This window comes from Salvia miltiorrhiza, chromosome 3 (assembly GCF_028751815.1).
Source record: "Salvia miltiorrhiza cultivar Shanhuang (shh) chromosome 3, IMPLAD_Smil_shh, whole genome shotgun sequence".
NCBI classification, from domain to species: domain Eukaryota; kingdom Viridiplantae; phylum Streptophyta; class Magnoliopsida; order Lamiales; family Lamiaceae; genus Salvia; species Salvia miltiorrhiza.
Window position 1 is genome coordinate 4,743,743 of NC_080389.1, and position 23,925 is coordinate 4,767,667.

Here is a 23,925-nt window from a genome sequence, read left to right on the forward strand (position 1 = left end):
CTCAAAAACTGTCGGTCATCTCTCTTTTCTCTCTCAAGGCAATCGGCCTCTCTCTCTCTAATCTCTCAAATCAGACGCACGCTTCAGTTCTCTCTCTCTCTCGATCCGTCTCCAGCCGAGGCGGGCGCCGCCGCCGCTGCCGGCGCGGCCGTGCCTGGCCGAGGGCGGCACACCTTGCCGTCTCACTCTCCTCTTCCTCAGCCGTTCAGCCACCATCGTCTCCGGTCTGTTCGCTCGGCGCTCTCCAAAATCTGTTCGGTTCCACCTTCTCCGGCCGTCCCGCCGTCGTCTGCTATCACCGGCGTCAGCCTTCTATCCCTCAATCTACACGCAGAGTTCAAGATCAAGCCCTAACATCGGAAATTCTCGTCGTGGCCGCACCTCTGTCTGGAATCCGACGACTCAGTCGGCGTCTGGGAGCGGCGCCGTTCATCTCCCTCTCTCTCTTCGTCCCTATCGTGAAGGGGATCGAAAGCCCTAATCTCTCCTGTGCTTCGATCTGCTGTCGCCGCCGTTATCTGCTCCGATCAGTTTCGATCGGCGACGCATCAACCACCGGCGTTGTTCTCTCTCTTCATCGCAGACCCAAAATCGAGCCTTAGTCTCATCTGGTAAGTCGCCGCTGTCGCACCTCCGTCTGGAATCCGGCGAGCGGTCGGCGCCGGTCGTGGCCGTCTCTCTCTCCCCGTCTGAAATCCGACGGGTTGCTGTCGTCTGGGAGCGGCGCTGTCCTCTTTATCGAGCCATGGATCTGAAATATCATCGTTGTCGCGCCCTATCGAAATTGGGCGGCCGGTCGCCGTCTGGGAGCGGCGTTGCTCCGGCCTAGAGTCGGTCGGCCTCCTCTTTCTTTCCGTCTTGTCTCGCCTTTCGTCATGGCCGAGAGAGAAGCCTTAACTATCCTGTTCTGGAAATCAGCTGGTCCCTGCCGTTGCTTTTTCAAAACCGGCGAGTGGTGGGGAGAAGCTTGCTGCCTCCGACGATTCCCTCGTCCCGACGTCGACAGAGGCTCCGTCGTCGCTTCGTCTTCCGAGTCAGAGCAGGGCAGTCGCCCACTCCTGTATAAAGCTAAGCTCTCCTTCTTCTACCTTCATCCTTATCGTAGTCTTTTCTTTACTATGAAAATGGCGTGTGGTTTGAAGTTTGGGATTTCACTGATTTGTCTTAGTCACTCAAATAGAGGTAGTCTAGGAATTCATCCTCTACAATCTTATATTCTTAGGGTGCAAAAGTGCAGCCTGTTCTTGCCTTGCATAAGAGTTGTTTTAAGCACTATTGAGTGCTCATACCTACTGTCATTCACATGAGATCTAGCTGGTGAAATCTCTATTTGCTTTGCATAAACTCATGTGCTTGTTTAGACTACATATTAACTGCTACTTGTTCATGAAAGCGTAGTTGGCGTGCTTACTAAGTTCAAGATGCTTATGAGATTGCCTATCCTTGTGAAACTACTCATGATCATGCTTGGTATGAATGCGTACTGGAATGGATATTTGAGATTGTGAATTACCTCGTGAAGTTTGGTGTTTGGCTGCCTGTTGCTATTGTATTCAATGAGAAAGATAGCTGAAATTGCAAATGTTTTTCTTTACAAATGTAGGAGAAACAAGAATGAAATGGAGAAAACATAAGTCGAAGCTTACCTATTGAAGCTTGGCAGCAGGAATCAACTTACTCCCTCTGAAATCTAAATCTGGTGTCTAAGGAAATGAATGATTAGTTTTGTTGGCTGAATTTAAAAGCCATGAAGGTGGTGGTTGGCTGTAAAGTTTAAAAGATTGGAGATAGTGGTGGTGGTTGGCTGAGGGAGGAAAGCAAAAGATGGTGGCGCACTTGGCTAGTGCGTAGGTCTCATAGATATATGTTGAGTGGAGTTGGTGGCTGAGTAGGCCACGTAGAGTCTACAGCTTTTGTAATATACTAGACGATTTTCCCCAAGCTGGGAACTAGCTTGTAATCTGTGAACTGTAAATAAATACTGGCTTCGATTTTTAATCATCGCATTTCTGTATCTTGCTTGATATCTTTTTCCTTGCCTGCTAACTTGATAAACTGTAATATAACTTAAATTAAATCCGTAGATTTAATCTGCGTTGCAGTCGGAATAATTCCTCGACTTCTAGTAGCACTAATAAAATATAAATGCTTCTGTTTTTCGATTAATAAATAACATGACTTTGCTAAGTCAGTTATAACTTGGAAATAATAATTATTGAATGGCTCAATAATCCTCGTAGCGTTTTTCTCATACGTTATAAAAGTATAAGCTAAAATAATAACTCCGTTTCTGATAAAAAAAAATCAGGACCATAAACTGGATTTATTATATAACTGGCAGCTGGGTTTCATTTACTGAAAGATGCGATATTAATTATCGCGATACCATATTAAATAAAAATAAAAATGCGGGTCATTACATACTACCCCTCTTAACAAAAATTTCGTCCCGAAATTTGCATATCTCTGCTAAAACAGTTCGGGGTATTTTTCCTTCATCTTGTATTCAAATTTCCACGTAGCTTCTCTTGTCTGCGGTGTCTCCATAAGATTTTCACTGATGTGATTGAGGCTGATTTCGCAAGTGTCCACGTATTGCTGGCAAGAGGGTGCGGGTGTTCTCAATTGCTGAACCTCGTTATCTGTTGGGGCATTGCGTGGAGTAGTGACCCTTTTGACCACAATTGTAACAACCGTTAGTCCCAGCTCGACAAACACTCCTATGCATCTTACCGCAATTTGTGCAAGGTGAAATTCCTCTCTGACCTTGGTTACCTCCAGTTGGCTCGAGGTTAGTTTGTGCCTCGTACCTTGGTTGAATAAACTGTTCGGCTCGTTCCTTTTCTTGCCACACTTTCTTACTAGTCTGATTGATATTGTCTTCGTTGTTATCCCACTTGCGCTTCCCTTTGAGGGTATGTGAGACTGTTGGTGGATCATTTGGCGTTGAGATAAATGGTGGGGCTGACTTGTCTGACGGCATTGCAGCTTCAACGTCAAGTGCCCTGTTCAGAGACTCCGTGTATGAGAGTCCTCCGTGGCTTGCTAGAGCCATCCTAATTTCGTACCGTAGACCGGCACAAAATTTCTCTGCCATCTTCTCCTCTGTGTCCACTTGTTGTGGAGCAAACCTCGATAGGTTGCAGAATTCCTTGTCGTATTCCACCACAGATTTCTTTCCTTGCTTCAACTCGTAGAACTCAGCTTCTTTCTTCTTCCTATAGCTTTTCGGAATATATTTATCATATAATCCTGTCTTAAAATCTTCCCAAGTATAACTTGCCCATTGTTCAGGTGTCAGAATTTTTCGACGTGCTTCCCACCAGAAATCCGCTGATCCTGTTAGCTGGAATGAGGCGCAAGATAGGTGCTCCTCATCAGTACAACGTAGAAAGTTGAAAATGCATTCCATTGCACGCACCCAAATCTCAGCTTCATCCAGTTCACTCGTTCCGTCAAACGTAGGTGGGTTTTGCCTTAAAAAGAGTTCTTCGACTCTCCTAGTTGGGGGCGGAGGGGGTAGGTTATGTCCTTGATCATCTTGTGGTTCTTCTGGTACAACGTTATGGTTTCTGCGATTGTTATTGTTTCTCGCATGGCGTCCTCTCTTAGGCGGCATTCTGATAGCAGGGATGTGTCAATTAGTACACTCTAGTATAATCTAATACAAACCTCTAAAGAATTCTTGTAAAGGTCAACTTATTCTAACTTGTAAACAAGTCATAACTCCAATGACAACATTGATGTAGTAAGCTCTAAGGGTTCTTAGCATCTCATATCCATGAGTCATATCAATTCTTAAGCATATAATATCTCATTATCTAAATTGGATACTTAAGCATAAGTCATGGAGATTTATAGCGGCTATAAAATCATGAGCTTAAGAATTATTCTATACGTATCACTTATCTTGCTGCCTTCACTATAGCCACCAAAAGATACAATCTAATTTCTTCTATGTTTTCTTCTATGTTCTGTAGTAGTGGTGATCTCATATCTTAATAGCTCTATGTTCATAGAGATTCATTCCATAGGCATACTTAATCGCGCTTGCGTAAATCATTTCATTCAATAACAACATAACATAGCTATTAACAGTTACTCACTTTGCTATTACGATAATTCTCACTTTTTGTAAACATTAACTCAAAACTTGGAATAGCTTACCATTCTGCTTCGTTGAGTGTGATGCGATGAAGTGCTGAGCTTTGTCGATTGAACTCTAGACACTTTAGTGATTCATTCTAAGTTTGGCTTAAATAAACTCTTAGGCTCAGAGCAAACGAACTGCTCTGATACCACTCTGTCACGACCGGCCTTAATTAAGGATAATTAAGCCGGGAAATCATGACTGGGGAAGGGAAATTAAGAAGCGGGTTGAGAAAGGGGCGCATAAAAGAATACTCAAAGAGCTTGAATACGCGTGAAATATTCCTTAAAAAGGAAAAAGGCATAGTTCGCATAAAAAGGGTACTAAAAGAACTTGTATACGCGTTATATTCCTTAAAAGGAAAAAGGCATCGTTAGGGGCTTGGCTAAAACATTATCAGAGTTTGCAGCGGAAGGCGTAACTGAAATAATCAGTGTTTACAGCGAAATGCATAACTGAGATACATGTATGAAGACATGTATCCTTTCTGAGCCTACTTTAAGTTCAACAAAAACTCCACTCAGCAACAACACTTCATCGCCCATCACAGCTCAACCTGCACAAACATAAACATCGAAGGGCTAAGTACAGGAGTACTTAGTGGGCAGTTGCCAAGCATATAACATAACATCATTAACAATTTCACAATATCGCATAAGAGGCATGAGTTTCTTTCATATCCTTTGCTCATTAAACATTTCCAAATTCTTAAATAGCATAAGGGCATTCTTCATCATCAATCTTCATTAACAAATATCGTGTCGTGGAGAAGGCCTTCCCCAACGAACACGGGCATTGCGCCGTGAGGGGGAGCCTCCCTCAGCGGTCACGGCATCGTACTATTGAGGAAGGCCTCCCCCAATAGACGCTGTAACACTGGCATACTGGCATACTGGCATCGCGCCGCGAGAGAGGCCTCTCTCAGCGGACACGGGCATCGCGCCGTGAGGAAGGCCCTCCTCAGCGGACACGGCATCGTACTGTTGAGGGAGGCCTCCCCCAACAGACGCAATCATCAATCACAGGCATAAACTTATCAGCGTAAAACATTCAAGCGTAAATAAGCGTAATCAAGCGTAAATCATTTAGCGTAAAGCATAATAAAGCATACCACACTTGAAGATCCAATTTTCATTTTAAAGCATAACACATGCATAGCATTTTATTTACGCGTAAGAAATTGCCCACCTGATAGCAAAGTTTTGCTAAGGTACTCTAACTCCTTGTGTAGTTCTTATTCTCGCGCTTGACCTTAATCACGAGAATATAAAATAGACATTGCCTCGAGAAAAATTCTCAATTAATGAGAAAGCGTAATTAACTATGCATGAATCTGGTATGCATGAACTAATCTTCTGAGCGATAATCGGGAATTCTACTATTAATCCTCGTTAATAGATTTAGCTAATTCTCGTCTAACGCGGTCGAATAAAACTTTGATTCTTCATTTCTCATCGGAAAATTCTAATTGTAAAATAAATCTCGCCTTTGTACTCGATTGAAATAAAGGACTAACTCGGCTTTAATCGAGGTGTGACCTCGTTGAAAATTGTCGGGCTTTTCGATAGAAACATAATTACTAACGTAATCTCAAATAATTAATAGGCTCAAAAGAGAGTAGCCAATTAATTAAATAAACCAGTGGCTTTAATGAAATAAACCATGATAGCTTGCTTTAAAGTCTGAAGTCCAAAACAATAATTAATAAACTGGGCGGCTCATTTACTGAATACGAATCGGCTCACCCACTGATAAATAATTGGGCTCCATCATAAATTGATACTGCTAGGCTTAGCTCAAAGGAGTAACTTCAGCTCAAGCTTTAAAAGAATTAAAGCCCAACTTAAAAAGTCTTCGACCCAAAACAATTAAAATAGGGGTCCAAATAATAATTAATGTGGACTGAAAAGAATTAATCTTAGCCCAAAAAGGCAATTTAATCGGCCCAATTGATGAATTAAACTTGCCCAACGAAATATAAATGGGACTAGAATAATAGCCCATCATAAAATATGCATTAGCCAAACTCCTTAATTAAATCGAGCCCAAACTTTTCTTAAATAATTCGGCCCACACAAATTAAAAGTGGACAAGCCCAAACTCAATTAAAATAAATCAAGCCCAAAGATTAAAAATAGATCAAGCCCACTCTCTCTCTCTTCTCAAAAACTGTCGGTCATCTCTCTTTTCTCTCTCAAGGCAATCGGCCTCTCTCTCTAATCTCTCAAATCAGACGCACGCTTCAGTTCTCTCTCTCTCTCGATCCGTCTCCAGCCGAGGCGGGCGCCGCCGCCGCTGCCGGCGCGGCCGTGCCTGGCCGAGGGCGGCACACCTTGCCGTCTCACTCTCCTCTTCCTCAGCCGTTCAGCCACCATCGTCTCCGGTCTGTTCGCTCGGCGCTCTCCAAAATCTGTTCGGTTCCACCTTCTCCGGCCGTCCCGCCGTCGTCTGCTATCACCGGCGTCAGCCTTCTATCCCTCAATCTACACGCAGAGTTCAAGATCAAGCCCTAACATCGGAAATTCTCGTCGTGGCCGCACCTCTGTCTGGAATCCGACGACTCAGTCGGCGTCTGGGAGCGGCGCCGTTCATCTCCCTCTCTCTCTTCGTCCCTATCGTGAAGGGGATCGAAAGCCCTAATCTCTCCTGTGCTTCGATCTGCTGTCGCCGCCGTTATCTGCTCCGATCAGTTTCGATCGGCGACGCATCAACCACCGGCGTTGTTCTCTCTCTTCATCGCAGACCCAAAATCGAGCCTTAGTCTCATCTGGTAAGTCGCCGCTGTCGCACCTCCGTCTGGAATCCGGCGAGCGGTCGGCGCCGGTCGTGGCCGTCTCTCTCTCCCCGTCTGAAATCCGACGGGTTGCTGTCGTCTGGGAGCGGCGCTGTCCTCTTTATCGAGCCATGGATCTGAAATATCATTGTTGTCGCGCCCTATCGAAATTGGGCGGCCGGTCGCCGTCTGGGAGCGGCGTTGCTCCGGCCTAGAGTCGGTCGGCCTCCTCTTTCTTTCCGTCTTGTCTCGCCTTTCGTCATGGCCGAGAGAGAAGCCTTAACTATCCTGTTCTGGAAATCAGCTGGTCCCTGCCGTTGCTTTTTCAAAACCGGCGAGTGGTGGGGAGAAGCTTGCTGCCTCCGACGATTCCCTCGTCCCGACGTCGACAGAGGCTCCGTCGTCGCTTCGTCTTCCGAGTCAGAGCAGGGCAGTCGCCCACTTCTGTATAAAGCTAAGCTCCCCTTCTTCTACCTTCATCCTTATCGTAGTCTTTTCTTTACTATGAAAATGGCGTGTGGTTTGAAGTTTGGGATTTCACTGATTTGTCTTAGTCACTCAAATAGAGGTAGTCTAGGAATTCATCCTCTACAATCTTATATTCTTAGGGTGCAAAAGTGCAGCCTGTTCTTGCCTTGCATAAGAGTTGTTTTAAGCACTATTGAGTGCTCATACCTACTGTCATTCACATGAGATCTAGCTGGTGAAATCTCTATTTGCTTTGCATAAACTCATGTGCTTGTTTAGACTACATATTAACTGCTACTTGTTCATGAAAGCGTAGTTGGCGTGCTTACTAAGTTCAAGATTGTGAATTACCTCGTGAAGTTTGGTGTTTGGCTGCCTGTTGCTATTGTATTCAATGAGAAAGATAGCTGAAATTGCAAATGTTTTTCTTTACAAATGTAGGAGAAACAAGAATGAAATGGAGAAAACATAAGTCGAAGCTTACCTATTGAAGCTTGGCAGCAGGAATCAACTTACTCCATCTGAAATCTAAATCTGGTGTCTAAGGAAATGAATGATTAGTTTTGTTGGCTGAATTTAAAAGCCATGAAGGTGGTGGTTGGCTGTAAAGTTTAAAAGATTGGAGATAGTGGTGGTGGTTGGCTGAGGGAGGAAAGCAAAAGATGGTGGCGCACTTGGCTAGTGCGTAGGTCTCATAGATATATGTTGAGTGGAGTTGGTGGCTGAGTAGGCCACGTAGAGTCTACAGCTTTTGTAATATACTAGACGATTTTCCCCAAGCTGGGAACTAGCTTGTAATCTGTGAACTGTAAATAAATACTGGCTTCGATTTTTAATCATCCCATTTCTGTATCTTGCTTGATATCTTTTTCCTTGCCTGCTAACTTGATAAACTGTAATATAACTTAAATTAAATCCGTAGATTTAATCTGCGTTGCAGTCGGAATAATTCCTCGACTTCTAGTAGCACTAATAAAATATAAATGCTTCTGTTTTTCGATTAATAAATAACATGACTTTGCTAAGTCAGTTATAACTTGGAAATAATAATTATTGAATGGCTCAATAATCCTCGTAGCGTTTTTCTCATACGTTATAAAAGTATAAGCTAAAATAATAACTCCGTTTCTGATAAAAAAAAATCAGGACCATAAACTGGATTTATTATATAACTGGCAGCTGGGTTTCATTTACTGAAAGATGCGATATTAATTATCGCGATACCATATTAAATAAAAATAAAAATGCGGGTCATTACAACTTTCCCTGATTATTGTTATTATTATTATCACAGGAACTAATGGGCGCAGGTCTAACTAAAAAGACTTGCTAACAAATGAATACGAAGAGTCAATCAGCCTTGACCAAAGTGCAGAGATGCGGCCTTCCTAAAGTGCAACACCACCAGCGCAGACCAGAGCAGCGTGCAGAGATGCGGCCTTCCTAAAGTGCAACACCACCAGCGCAGACCAGAGCAGCGTAGCAGCGCTACGCAGCCAGAGCAGAACATCGCAGAGCAGAGCAGCGCAGCAGCGCTGTGCAGCCAGAGCGGAGCAGCGCAGCCAGAGCTGGGCAGCGCAGACGAAGGGACTTGGCGGCGCAGACTCGCCTGCGTAGCTCAAGGGAACTACTCAACATGGGCGACGAAGGACAGCGCAGATGGGTCAAATCAAGACTAAAGTGTATGAAGGCATTAAAGGACCTAAATCCAATTATTAGAGTTCATGGGCCTAAGGCCTTTAGTGCTCACTCTTACAGCTATAAATAGAAGATGTAGCATTAGCATTAGGAGGATGATTTATTTTTTGGAGCAACACTTGTAATATGTAAATAATCTCTCAAGATATAGTGAAACCAACAAAGAACTCCCGTGGACGTAGATCATTTATGATCGAACCACGTACATCTTGTCTCGTTTGTTTTCATACTTCACCAACTGGCGCTGTCTGTGGGAAATTGAGCTTAAGGCGTGAGTTTTGATCTGCCATCCTTCTCGATTTTTGGAATTTCCAAATTCAGATTACTGTTCATCGAAAAATGAAGATTTTGGGTTACTGTTCATCGGAGCTGGATTACTGTTCATCAAAAGTGGGATCGGTGGGTTCTTCTCCAATTTGGAAAATTCACCGAAAAAAAGGGGTTAAGTCTCTCTCTTAAAGAAAGGGTTACGCATGAGATTCAAAGGCATGGAACCAAAATAAACCCTAAAATTGATAAACTGCGGTGAAGTTCCCACTGACTCTTTCGCCCCTAACATTATCTGATCTATATATATAATATTTATTATATTTAATTTTTCAATTAATATTTGGTATATTTAATTCTATTATCTCTTACAATATTTTTTTTAGATAATCTATTAGTTCATTACTTCTACTAAATATAATTTATTGGATAAATATATTTATTTATAAACCTTATCAATAGCTATAGATATATATCACATAGATTTGGTGTAATATTTAATGAATTGATATATTCATTCAAACTTATAGTAATATGTAAAAAAAATGTAATAAGGGTAAAATAGGCAATTCACATGTTGTGACCAAGAGTACGTTGGAGTATTATTTTATTTGATATTCTTTATAAAAAAATATAAATATAATATTTATTATATTTAATTTTTCAATTAACATTTTGGTATATTTAATTGATTAATTCTATAATTTATCTCTTACCTCAATTTTTTAGAAAATATATTAGTTGGATAATTTATAAATAGGTCAAGAATTGGTAAATAAGACTTTTGTTCATAGTAAATAAGAGTTCACTTCAATTTATTAGAAGCTACGGAGAAAGTTATTAGTAGTTGCCCAACAGAAACTACGTTAGCAACATCCTTCACATAGCTATCACTCAACTGAGAAACATGAACAAGCTCATCAATAAAAGCGCCAAAATCAACAAAAGCACCAAACAACTCGATTGATTTAACTTTTCCACTAAAAGTAGGACTGGTTTCAGATGCACTTGATGATTCTCACTCAGCCCCCGTTCCTGACATTTCAGGGGCCCTAGGCAAAATGAGAAAAGAGGGCCCTTTACATAATAAATACATATAAAAAGAATATCAATATCATAAAAATCGATTTCTTTGAGCTTTTGCAAATGCAAAATCGTTAATAATTACATCAACGTCAATATTTTCTAACATATCTTTCTCAATAGCCAAAATTGCCAAACCATTAAACCTTTCTTGTAACATTGATGACCTTAGGTAGGTTTTTATTAACTTAAGCTTTGAAAAGCTTCTTTCAGCAGATGCTACGGTCACAGGCACAGTTAATAAAATTCTATAAGCAATCGAGGCATTCGGATAGCAATCTGCAGATTTGACAAATGTAAGAATCTCAATGGCGGTCAATAAATCAGTAGGCAAAGTCAGTTGTAACACTTTCAGTTCTGAGTAAAGATCATCTAAATAATATCAAATAAATTGTCATGAAAAAAGGTAGAATGAAAATTAACACAAGAATTTCTTAATTCATTCTCATCTAATGATTTTAACTTATTTGAATCATATAAAAATCCAAAAATACTTTCAAAAGTTTTCAGCTCCTCAAATTTATTCTTTAAATAAACAATTGCCATATCCACAACAATAAAAAAATATCTAGTTCTGAATAACTCTTCGGGTGACTGATCTTCTTCGTCCTCATTATTATCCCCAAAATATTTTTTTCTAATCACACGACGTTTTATTGGAAAGATAGGCTCTACATCCATTTCAAGTGCAACACTAGTCTTAGCTACATTCATACTTGTTATAAAACCTTCATCTCGATACTTTTCAAAAAACGACAATACACCTTCCAATTGCTTCATAGTAGCATCGATGCACTTAGACTTAGATTGTAATTTTTTGCTTACCATATTAGCAGCAAATAGAATTTCATACCAAATTACCATGCCAAACAAAAACTCAAAACTTTCCAATGCATTAACCAAACTTTCTGCTTCACTCTTTGTCTTTGCATCATTATCACAAGATTCGTATAATTTCAGCAAAGCTAATCTTATTTGTGGACATTGAAATCTAATAGCTTTAACACTTTTAATTCGACTCTCCCAACGTGTATTAAACAAGTATTTCACAGTTAAACCAGACACATTATCAAGCAAAATATTCCATCTTTTTGTAGAACCCGAAAACAATGAATATATGCGTTGAATAACTTCAAAGAATGAAATAGCTTTAACACAAGAATGAGCCCTATCACCAATAGTAAGATTGAGACTATGACAAGCACAAGGCATGTATAAAGCTCTAGGATTTATTTCAAGAAACCTCTTCTGAAAACCTTGATGTTTTCCTTTCATATTGGAACCATTATCATAACCCTGACCTCTCACATCATGATTTCGAAACGCACCTCAGTCTCAAGAGTGATTCCACCGGCAGTCTTGGCAGTATTTCTTCCTCGATGATTTCTTCGGGAAGATGCAGAGATTTTCGACTACTTTTTCCAATCTCCATAGCCAAAGCTGCGATATATGTTTCGAGGTTTTTGTACGCGAAGAGGCGAGGGTTTTGCCTTTTTGTAGTTTTATAGGTTTCACGAATCACAAAGATGGGCTCTATCTTAAATAGTAGCCCGCCCCTTAATATTTAAAATAAATAAGAATAGATATTAAATCGAATTAAAATAGTATAAGTTAATATGAATTATTATTTTTAAATAAAATAATTCTCACCAGTTACTTAATGAAAAAACTTAAATTTAAAAGGGTAATTGGTGTATAAATACATGAACTTTACTAATTTTTTGGTATTTAACATGAACTTTAAAACCTAGTTATAAATACATAAACTTTAAATTTATTCAATTTTTAACACATTTTTTGTATTGATGAAATTATTGCTGACATGTCAAAATTGAAATTGAGTTGGCAAAATTAATCATCCAGCTGGCATTCAACTAATAAATTCACTTAACAAGGCACACATTGAACATTCCAAATCACAATTCACACACACTCCTCTCTCTCACACCTCACACCCCAACCCCCACCCTCGACAGACCCTCCCCTACCTGGCAGACCCTCTCCGGCGAGGCAAAGCTCAAGCCCTTCTCAAGCCGTGAACCTCCAAACGTCACACCCTTCCACAGGGCTTATTCTCCAGCCACAAACCCTTCTCCTACGACCTCCGCCAGGAACGCTTCTCCTTCCTCCACGACCTCTGCCGCCTCACTCTCTGTTGCTACAACCACACCGACCGCCACCTACTGTCATGTTGTCTCCTATGGCGCCTCGTAGTGCTCCGCCTGCTGCGATGATGCTCATTAGACAACACCAAATTCATTCATCAATTTTTCCAGAAAAGACGTGAAATTCGCCGCCTTGATTTTCAGGTCCGCAGGGTGGGGGAAGGGCTGACGGGGGTCTAGGGAGGGAAAAGTGGTGGCGCCTAGGTGGGGGAAGGGTAAGGGTCTGACGGAGGTGTGCGGATGGGGGAAGGTAGCCTCCGCCTATCTCTCTCGCTCATCTCCTCCACCCTCTCTCTCTCGAATTCACCATGTTCAATGGGGGTAGGGGACGGCGGCGGGGTGGGGGAAGGGGAAAGGTCCACTGTGCTGGAGAAGTGCTCATGACAACGGAGGTGGGGAAGTGGGGCCGGCGGTGTGGCCGAAAGGGGAGGGGGGACAGTCTGAGGAGTGTGGGTGGGGGAAGGGGAAAGCTGACGTAGGATTTTAGGTTTTAAATTTTTAGGTTTATATTTGTTCAATATTCAAATTCTTGATTTGGGATGTTTAATGTTTGGCTTTCATAAGTGAAATTTATTAGTTGGATGCCAGTTGGATGATTAATTTTGCCAACTCAATTTTAATTTTGACATGTCAGCATTAATTTCATCAAATATAAAAAATGTGTCAAAAATTGAATAAATTCAAAGTTTATGTATTTATAACTAGATTTTAAAGTTCATGTTAAATACCAAAAAGTTAGTAAAGTTCATGTATTTATACACCAATTACCCAAATTAAAAATATAGTATATATTTTCAACTTTGTATTTTCATTACTTGGAATACGGTCTTTTATTGAATAGTCTTTCTTGAAGTAGATGGTTTTCTCGCAAGGAGCTTGATATTTTGGCTGAATAAAAATATTGTTAGCACACTAAATCAGAAAATAAAAATTGCTCCGACACGCATGATTTTTTCAGTTTTTTGGTCAAATCCTTTATGCTTCAGCCTTGGATTGCCGTTATTTATATTCCTTTTCATTTTGTTGATGAACAAGGTTTGGGTAAAGAGATTTGCTGCCGAATTGATCTCGTTTGCATCGCCGGATCTCTAAGGGCATACGCTCGTGTCATTGCTCGGAGGTTTGTCTTTAAATCAACTGAACTTGCAAAATACTTCCACTTCATTATTGTAGAAAAAACTCAAGTTCCCGGGGAAGAATGTTGCAGCGACGCCGAGTGATACCCACGGTGTTGGCGATAGCTCTTGTGCGTCTTCATGGAGCCCGTGGTAGTAGTTTCATCGTTGCAAATTTGCTTTTGTGTGTTTTAGTTATGTTATGTTTTCTACTCATTCAAGTTGTCTTTTGAATTAGTTCAATATTTCAAAGTATTGTGCTCATCCCCAAATTTGATATTTTTGGTGTAATTCGAAAGTATTTGATTTGATTACTGGAATGAGACGAGCTTTGATTTTTAAATGTCTCTTACTACCGCTTCCATTCGGCATCATCAATGAAGCAGCTAAGAGGAGGCCTCACCTCAACAAAAGAGTGTGATAAATATGTGTTGCTCCCATCAATTTTCCATATTAACTCAACGAGATTATAACACTCATGTTTTGCAGATCAGGTCACTAATATCACTCAGGAGAGAATAGAGCGGCAAGGAAATTGAAAGAATAAAAAAAACACCAAATTCGGAATTGAAAGAAAAGGGGTTATATAGTTCAGAACATGACAAAATATCCAACATAAATTATGAATGAGGAGAAAAGTCACAAAATGAAAATCAACTGAATTACTCCTTATAATTAAGACCTCAGGAACTTTGACGTAGGAATCTTCATAGTTTAGCGTCCCTGCAATATCAAAAAGGTCAGTTTATATTATAATTCAAAATTCTTTCAATTTTCATGCACATATTTCAGTACATATTAATATAAAATACCTAAGAGTCCAAGGTTCTTTAGGCACTTTCACAAGAAAGAAAAAATAAAGCTAAAATAAGAAGAAAAAAAAGGATGTTGTTCTGCCTAATATGCTTGTGTAATCAAGGGAAAGAAAAGGTAGCATCATTAATTTTATCCATAAATGTTAGTAAAATGATCTTTAACACATAATACCACATGTTCAAATTGTATTATATTATAAACTACTATCAAAAACTGTAATTGGTCTACTAAAAGTTAGATTTCATTTCTAGTTCTATGGTGTATCCCTGTCACATTCTTACATATATAACCTTAACACAAATATATTCACTCGGTCACTCCTATGATACAAATGTAAAATAAGTATGTATGATACATTGAAATCCATAAACTCATACTTTTTAAACATTAAAACAGCGACAACATGATCAAATTGAAAATTATGTTTCGAGTTGATAATGTGACTTCTATAATCTAGTTTGGTTTATGTATTCTCACGTGATAGTATATCATGACTTTCCACAACTACAGCTGATGAGGAAATTTAACATGTTTGGATTATTTGAGTTTAACATTATACATAAATACGAAGATCTACAAGATCTCAAATATATATATATATAACTTCAATTCTTGAGAAATAACACACATATCATCAAAAAAAGTTACGAAACCACTCACAATAATGTTCTACGACGTTGTTTCATAAATCTTCTGGCGAGACTAAACTTTCAGCATAGACAAGATGTGAAATGAAACGGACACAATTATAGGGGCTGCTGAAACCCCCATAAACGTGACAACAGGAACAGTACTTGAGGCTGCGGAACACATTATCCCGACAATCGTAAACCACCACAATGGATCCACAATTCACCAAAATCTCTCCATTTAGACCTTTCACCAATGGTGGTTGAAGAAGCTCAAGAAGATGAGAAAGAGTCTCCACTTTCTCCCAAGACTCCTTCATAACCCAAACTCGATAGCCTCTAATTTGATAATCAAAACATAGCACACAAAGGAAACCACCAAGCACACCCACAACGCCGTACTTCTCTAGTTCAGAATCTCCATATATCTCTTGATCAATCTCTCCAAACATCTCTTGATCAAAGGGAATCTCAATCTTTCCAAACACCTCACTCTTCAAGTCCAAGAAATAAATAGCATCATCACTTCTGTTCTTCCAGTAAAGCTTCCCACCTGCAAACACCCCATTACAGCAATACGAAAATAGTAACTCATAGCAGGGCTCAATTCTTTTCCATGATTTTGTCTTTGAACTATAAATTTTACCATCCTGGTAATAATTAGTATAATCATACAAATGCACAAACACCTTATACTCATCACTCGATTCCAACCCAACCAAACCCAATATTGCTTACCTTGCCGGGACTAGAAATTTCTGGAAGTTTCTTGGAGATTCTAGTGGATGGGTTCCACAACTGAATTCTATTTGGTTTGATCATCTCAAGAAGGCAGACAAGCCCATTACAGCTCCCCACAATTTCATATCCCATCGCTGTAGTATTCGTTGGATAAGCTACAAGAGATAAAGGGATAGTATTTATTGGTCCGCTCAAAACCGACTGCAGAGAACATTGCTCAGGCCAATCCATACTATAAGGCACACCAGAACAATTCTTCTGTATAATGAGCCTTTGATGGGGAAAACATGGGTTTTTCATTGAATTTTGATGCTGGGTTTTGATGAAGCTTTTGCTGCCAATTAAAGACCGCCATGATTTCGAAATGCACCTGAATCTTAACAGTGATTTCACCGGCAATATAAACAGTCTCGACAATATGTCATCGATGATTTCTTCTGGAAGAGGGAGAGATTGCAACCTACTTCTTTGAGTTCTTTCGATCTCCATACCCAAAGCTGCCGAGGTTTTTGTATTTGAAGAGGCGAGGGTTTTGCTCTTTGTATTTTACAACAAATAGTTTTATTGGTTTCACGAATCATGAAGATGGGCTCGATCTAAATTAGTAGGCACGGCCCAATAATATTATTTATAAATAAAATAATTCATTCCAATTACATAATAAAAAAATTAAAATATACTACAAATTTTCAACTTGTTTCATCATCTAATGTTTCAAATTAATATTAAGTGGTATATAGTATTTGGGTAATTTTAAACATAGCCCCCCAAATCTCTCATTGTAGGCCCCTAATTAAATTAAATAATAAAAATACTATTATAACCATATAACCCCCAACAAAAAATGCTAAATAAAAATATATTTTATTCCATATTCCCAACTTAAAATATAATGCTGTTTACATCAGGCAAAATCTAATCTAGTTTGTTTATAAAAGAAATACAGCACGACATAATGATGATTCATAATCATACAGTACAAAACAGCGACTTTGGTTACATAAAAAACAACCAAACCACGTTTCTTTCAACTATTGACATCAAACTTCAACCACTCCAACATTTTTATCCAATGGAAACATCTGTTTCATAACCACCCAACACACTTCTCATTCTGTTTTTTCTTTTAAAAAAGAAAAAGAAAAAAGGTTAAAAAGCCATCTTACCATAGCCAATTCGTGGCTATACCCCTATGAGTTCGTAGTGATGTCCTTCATAGGGCTAATATCGACCCTCGGTGGGCCCGAATGCCTCCTAGGGCCAGCAGGGGAGCCCGAGAAGGACAGCCGTTTCTTTGCAGAGCCACCGGCTGCCTTCTCAGGCGTCCCGCCTCTCTCTCCTCCGAGCGGGCTGGCCATCCGCGACTTAGCTCTTGTCGACTCCGTTGAAGCCAAGTAGCCACGAGTCGCAGCTTGTGAGCTCGTTATGCTCTCATCGTCCCTCACGGACGAGCCAGCGATGCTGTGCCTCCGACATCTATCAGATTGAGCACTTCTAATGCTCTTAGAGTCATCATCTGTGCCGTTAGTTCCCCTCGGGCTCGCTGGCCTGAACTTAGATGGTGTGATCTTCGATTTGGGAGTTGAGGGTGACTGCCGGCTGGGAGGCCGGCTTTGTTTCTGGGCCGTCGGAGACTGCATCTTCGGGTCTCCAAGGATCGATACTGAACGGCTCGCGTTGCTTTTCACAGAGTTGTGGTCACTGTTCTGTTCTTTACTCGTTGCATTCCCATTTTCGTGTGGACGAGTAGCCATCCATCGCTCTAACCAACTCCAACCCCAATGAGGGTTGCTTGGATCCATGAATGTTTGGTTTGCACTGTTTGAAGAGGCCCTCCATGTTTGCTGGTACACAAAATTCAATCCATATCAATGTCAGAAATATTGTTTCTAGCAAAATAAGGATATGTTGGTGTTACAAGCCAATCTTGAATTTTTGTTTCTTCAGCTATTCATAAAAAATAGCACAAACTTTTACCACATGATGACTTTTTAGCCCGAATTTACAATTAAAGCATGTACTTATCTCCATTGTTCAGATTATTGCCCGAGTCAAAATTTCCAGCCACAACTCAGTCGGATGATCAAAACTCGTATATATGTCTAGATGTACATTTATATTCGGATGATCAGTCTCAGTTACCCGGAAATTTTGACTAAGGCTATAAACTAAACAATAGATATAAATATAGGCTATATTTGTAACTGTAAATTGGGGCTAAAAAGGCCACCGGTTCGGGCTATTATTTAAGAATATCCCTTCTTTCTTTGTGATTCTTCCTATTTGCATTGAAATAACCACGTGCAACGTGCATAGTGGTTTCTATAGTAGTTACACTTGACTGTATATTACCTGATGCGTATATGCATAAGCCAGAGCACGCTCCCTTCTTATAGCAGCTTCTTGCCGGTGTTGCAGATTGGCTTCAATCTGCTCTTTCGACTGCATGCTATCATCCCAATCCTCTCCAATCTATAGTCCAAATAAATAACTTGGTCAAAAGCTTCTCACAAACTATAAAGCATGTATATAGACAACAACAGTCTTTGAATTTCCATCTACTAAGGTAAAGAGCATTAGTAGTAATCCTTAGAGCTTTGCACGTGAGGGAAATGATTAGCCATAAACAGAATCATGGATCATATGGAAAGTGAGGCCAGTTTCATTTACCGATGCTCTAAACTTCTCGAGCTGCTCCCTTTCGTGTTTTTGCTGGATCTGATGCTGAATAGACAAGTTCTCCTCGGACTTTCTGGTTCTCCTTGCTCGAACCTCAGATTGCATACGTCCCAGCAGTTGCATATATTTTAAGGTGCTCGTTGCTTGGCGTTTCACTGATTGCCCTTCTATCAATGATCTTAGCCTCGCGTGACCTCTCAATGCCTTCAATGCTCTCCTTGCCTGAAATCAAACAACGGATTATCACAAATTACCTGAGAATGGTAACAAGTTTATATGTATCAAGAATCTCCAAATCTCTGAAGTATTCAACCAGCCAATGAGAACTCTATTTTCCAGACATTATTATAGAGTTCGAGACAATCATCACACATACCAAATGGCCGCGAAAAGCTGCTTGAATCTTGATGGCAGCTATCTCTTCCTTGGTTTTACCCGAGCCACGGGCTGCAGCTGTGAGGCGGACAACCTCTGCAGCAGCATGAGCAGCAGCAACTGCGGCCTCAGCAGCTGCAGCAGTCGCAAGAGCAACAGAATAAGCATGCCTGCTCTGTTCATTCTCGGCTTCCATCAGCTTCGCCTCCCCCACCGGAGATTGAGAAGCAGGGACCACTGCTGCGTTTTCTGCATTGTACGAATCCAAATATAGCACCTCCTTCCCCCAGTCTCCCGATTTTCGATTCTTCTGATCACACAAAGGAGTAAAAACATTATACTCTAATTTTCCATACCAAGAAAAAAATGGAAAATGATGAAAAAAAAAATGGTACCTTTCTACTACTCTGCCCTGATCCGCAGCTCATTGCTTTCTTCACTGCGTGAAGCCATCCCATTTTCTTTCCCATTTTTTTTACTGAAACATATTAAGCAATTTTGAAGAAAATTAAGCACCAATTCCAAAATAAATATCACTATTCTAAAATAAATATTGCTAATTTCAAATACATGAACAGATCTGCGCTGAATATACCTAACTATTTAGTTCCCACGCATTCAAAGCAGCCATTTAATAAAGGGTTTTAGAGAAAATTCAAACTTTCCTGTTCATATTCAACAAACCGGACCTTCCCACCAAAAAATACCCAAAAAGAGGATAACAAATTAAATACTAACCAAAAAGGGAAAGAAAAATCAAATCTATAGGTATTCCATTCACACTCAAACAAGCTATATACCAAAATCAAAATTAAACAAAAACAAACAAACAAACAAAGATTGCCACATTACAAATTATGTTCAATCCACCAATTTAAGCACCATTGCTCAGTTCAAAACTATGTAATTTAGTCTGAATCTTCAAGGAACCCATTAACCCCACCCCAATATTACTTGTTTCAATCGTAAAAAAAAAAAATGAAATACTCGACTGGAAATAGGGGAGGGAAGATTTTTCGAACGATGTTAAATCTAAAGGATAGCAGAAACATAAAGAAAACTGAAAATAGGAATTAAAAAAACATCGCTATCAACAAACCCGTCAGTGAAAGATCTGCTCTTGTGAATTTCAAAGGCGATTCGTGATTATGCAAACATGTAATTCGTCTTCTTCTTCGACGTCTTCGTCTTCTGCTACTGGTTTATCTACAAATAAGCGGTGAATCTCACCAAGGTGGCTCGAGTACTGTCATGTGTAAGCGGAGATGTGTGTGTTTATGAGAGAGAGTAGAGAGAGAGAATGAAATCTTAATCTGATAATTAAGGAAGTGTAGAAACGTTTTAAGGAAATGTTGTTGAGGACATGGATAACGGACAAGGGTAATTCTGTCATTTTACAACGTCAACGGCTTGCTGGGGTGCGTGCGCAATAGCTAGTGGGCCAGGTGGGATGTTTGTGGGCCCTCAGCTAATTTTGACTTTAAAATATTAGGCTTGTCTCAATTTTTTTTTGTCACAGAGTATATTTAGTATAGTAAAAGTACTTAAATATGTGGGTCATATTATTTGTAATGTAAAATTAGTACTAAATATAAAAATAAGAAAGATCAATGGGATTATTAAAATTACTAATATAATCCAAAAAGAAAAATAGAACATGATCAATGGAACCGAGGGAGTATTAAAATTACTAATACTAATAAAAAAAATTGTATTCTTAAATTTCATCATTATTCATTAATAATCTTTTTGTAAATATTGTGTGTGAACGAGGGGACGAAAATGACAAAAGTCTTCATTCACCACTCTATTCAACCCAAGTGAACCCAAAATTCCTAACATAGTCATAATTAGAAATTTCATACAATCTTTTGGAAATTTGAGCGGATGGGTTCCGCAAGTGAATTCTTCTTAAAAGATACTTTAAATTAATACTCCCTTCGTTTTGTAAAAATAGTCTTTGGAGGGAGTGTCACGGATTTTAACAAAGAGTAGTGTTATTTGGATAAAATTTGTCCGAACAAAAAAAGGTTAAATGTTTAAAACAATCGATTGATTTAAAAAATTTGGTTCAAATTTAAAAATGATTTTGTTAAATTTATTGTTTTCTCCACATTGTAATTTTTTGTAATTTTGTAATTATTATTATTTGTTTTGTAGTTTTTGTACTTTAAATAATAAAAATTACAAAAAAAACTACAATGTGGAAAAAATCATAAAACTAACAAAATTCTTTTTTATTTTGGACCAAAAGTTTTAAATATAAATATTTTTAAAATTATTTAACCATATTTTGTCCGGCCATAAAAGTAGTGATAATAACGACTATTGTGTTATTTTAGTGGGATATGATAATTACTTAAATGCTCAAATAAAAATTTGCTCCAAAAAAAATGTTCGAATAAAATAAAGATTATTGTGTTTCACGAAAACTGAAAGATTTCGTAATTAATTACTTAAATGTTCAAATAAAATAAAGATTATTGTGTTATTTCAGTGGGATATGATATGATAATCTCCTCCAAGGATGGATATACATGATAAATTGATAATGATAATTTTAGGTATTGATTTTACCTTTTGGTGGATTTATAGAAAGATATGAATGTTTTGTAAACATATATATATACTTGAAAATTGAACTCTTCAAAATAGATTAAAGATCATTATTAGTCAAATGTTAGGATCAAATGAATTGATCAACTTGAAAGTAATAAGTGTACATCCAATTATATAGAGAACATGTGATTAAAAAATATATACTAAATTCAACTATTATATAGTAATTCGTATTAATTTACAGTTTTCACAATATTTTTACTCATTTATGATTCTACTTGACTTAAAAATAATGATTTTAGTTAGGGGTTTAATTACTTTAGCAAATCCTAGCAATTAATCATCAAATATTTGCTATTCAAACAACTGAAATCTCAAACCTAAATTTAAAAATCTCGTTGATTTGCAAGCGTTACTACTCAAACAACGTTAACTGAGCATACAAATCACTTATGATGATGAATATTATTCCATTTTCACCCTATATAATTATATTGAAATTATAATTTGATTGATCATTTAATTTTTTTTTAAATGATAGTGCGCACAAAATTGAAAAAAAAAATGCTCCTTCCATCACAAGTAACTTGATCAATATTCTTTTTTGACCGTCACAACTAAGTTGATAAATTTTCTTATATGGAATAAATATGAGCAACGGAACATTAAATCATTTATTCACTTTATTATCAAACACACTTAAAACACTAATTTCTAAAATCTCGTCTCGAAAAATAGTCGATCAACTTAGCCGGGACGTAGGGAGTATATGAAGTATTCAACATTGAGTTTTAATTGTTTCAAAAAAAAAACATTGAGTTTTAACTCCTAAAATATTTAAGAATTAATATCGTCTTACAAATTGACGAAGGTAGGTCGGTTCTACAATTACAGCACTAAATTTCAAGTTTTTATAATTACAATATCAAATTTTGGTAACAAAATCGAATAAATGTGTCCAACAAATTAACTTCATTAACTGAAACAACACATATACAATGTTGTTTTACTTTGCACGTTGGATTCGTTTTAATAATCAATGTTGTAAGTGAAAATAATTCCAACTAATGCAATTGTTAAATTTGAAAATCATATTGTAATTAAAAAAAATCAAAAGCATATTTCTTAAATTTAATTAATTTGGTATCTCATTAGTCATTATAACTCTTTGCTGAAGAGAAAATACCATTAGATAATTGCCCATACGAACACATTGGTGAAATTATTACTGATTGACATAGAAATACAAACATAACATGTGACATATTGGGAAAAGCATTTGACCAAGTCAGACACCAGGTACATAAATAAATAAATAAAAATCAACTTGTATATAAATATAATTAATTAATAGGAATCTTTATTTTAGACAACAGTATGTACGAGACTATTCTTAAATTGTAAAAAAGCGTTTCTAATGTCAGCACAATCTTGTCCACATCTATATTATGCATTTTTGTCCAAATTTGTGTCAGTTTTTCCCATTAATTGTCTAAAAGTATTACTATCATTTTTTTTTTTTTTGAAAAACAACTCCCATGAGCTATCACAAGAGGATGAGATGTAACTTTAAAATAAATCTACCATTTAAAACTAATCAAAACACACATAAGATATATATTATTGTCACAAATTTTCATGTGCGAATCGCCGTTCGCACGAAACGAACCACTCATATACTTTAATATAATATGAAAGATTTCTCTTTATTTTTAAAATATCAAAGAAAAAAGAAAACATATAATTGGAAACTTACCAAATTAAATAATTGTGGAGGGAATAATACAACAAGGATGTTCGTCCACCTCTTTTTTATTGCCAAACTAAAGAAAGATTCCTTGTTTGCCAAAAATGTGCAAAGGAAAATACTCCCTTCATTCCATCAAAATATTCTCTTATCATTTTGTCATAGAGATTTAAAATATATACTCTGTATTTAATATTCTTTGAAAATAATACTATATGCACTTATATTTTTTTACCTTTATTATAGTTATTACTTTATTCATTATTTTCACAAACATCAAATTAGATTCTTTTACTAAAAGAAAACTTTAATAGTACAATTTAAATCAGAAAAATGGATTATATTTTAGAATATTTTAGAAAATAGATAACCAAGTTTGTATAAGAGCATCAATAACGGTTACACGATAGAGCTTACACGATAGCCCTATCGTGTAAAAGCTCTATCGTGTAACCGTTGCAGACGCGGGTTACACGAGGGCTACACGTTCTATCGTGTAGCCCAATTTCTCGATAGTGTAAGGCGCGTGCAATGCACGCACCTATTTAAAAAAAAAAAAAAATTTATTCCTCGGTTTGCGTGTAATTTTGACCGTTCAAAAATTTTTTTTTTTTTTTTTTCCCCTTTCTTTTCTTCTATTTATTCTTCTTCTTCATCATT

General features: G+C 38.0%; 2 protein-coding genes and 1 long non-coding RNA gene across 3 annotated transcripts; all 3 read right to left on the bottom strand.

The window, feature by feature from the left end:
• Nucleotides 1-4,474: 4,474 nt before the first annotated feature.
• On the bottom strand, nt 4,475-5,407 carry LOC131017125 (uncharacterized). Its single transcript, XR_009099442.1, has 2 exons — nt 5,339-5,407; nt 4,475-4,706 (listed from the first exon to the last, which is right to left on the bottom strand). It is a non-coding gene; the product is annotated as an uncharacterized LOC131017125 (long non-coding RNA).
• A 1,099-nt stretch (nt 5,408-6,506) lies between these two features.
• On the bottom strand, nt 6,507-16,037 carry LOC131018169 (uncharacterized). The gene is made up of 4 exons (XM_057946887.1): nt 15,903-16,037; nt 15,811-15,814; nt 15,330-15,717; nt 6,507-6,633 (listed from the first exon to the last, which is right to left on the bottom strand). The coding sequence occupies exons 1-4, from the start codon at nt 16,035-16,037 to the stop codon at nt 6,507-6,509; spliced, it is 654 nt and encodes a 217-aa protein (XP_057802870.1).
• A 716-nt stretch (nt 16,038-16,753) lies between these two features.
• LOC131017126 (protein IQ-DOMAIN 3-like) lies at nt 16,754-20,292 on the bottom strand. Its single transcript, XM_057945858.1, has 6 exons — nt 20,059-20,292; nt 19,355-19,437; nt 18,961-19,269; nt 18,576-18,806; nt 18,258-18,377; nt 16,754-17,749 (listed from the first exon to the last, which is right to left on the bottom strand). Exons 2-6 carry the CDS (start codon nt 19,427-19,429, stop codon nt 17,096-17,098), a joined length of 1,389 nt encoding a protein of 462 aa, XP_057801841.1. The 5' UTR covers nt 19,430-19,437; nt 20,059-20,292; the 3' UTR covers nt 16,754-17,095.
• Between the last annotated feature and the right edge of the window lie 3,633 nt (nt 20,293-23,925).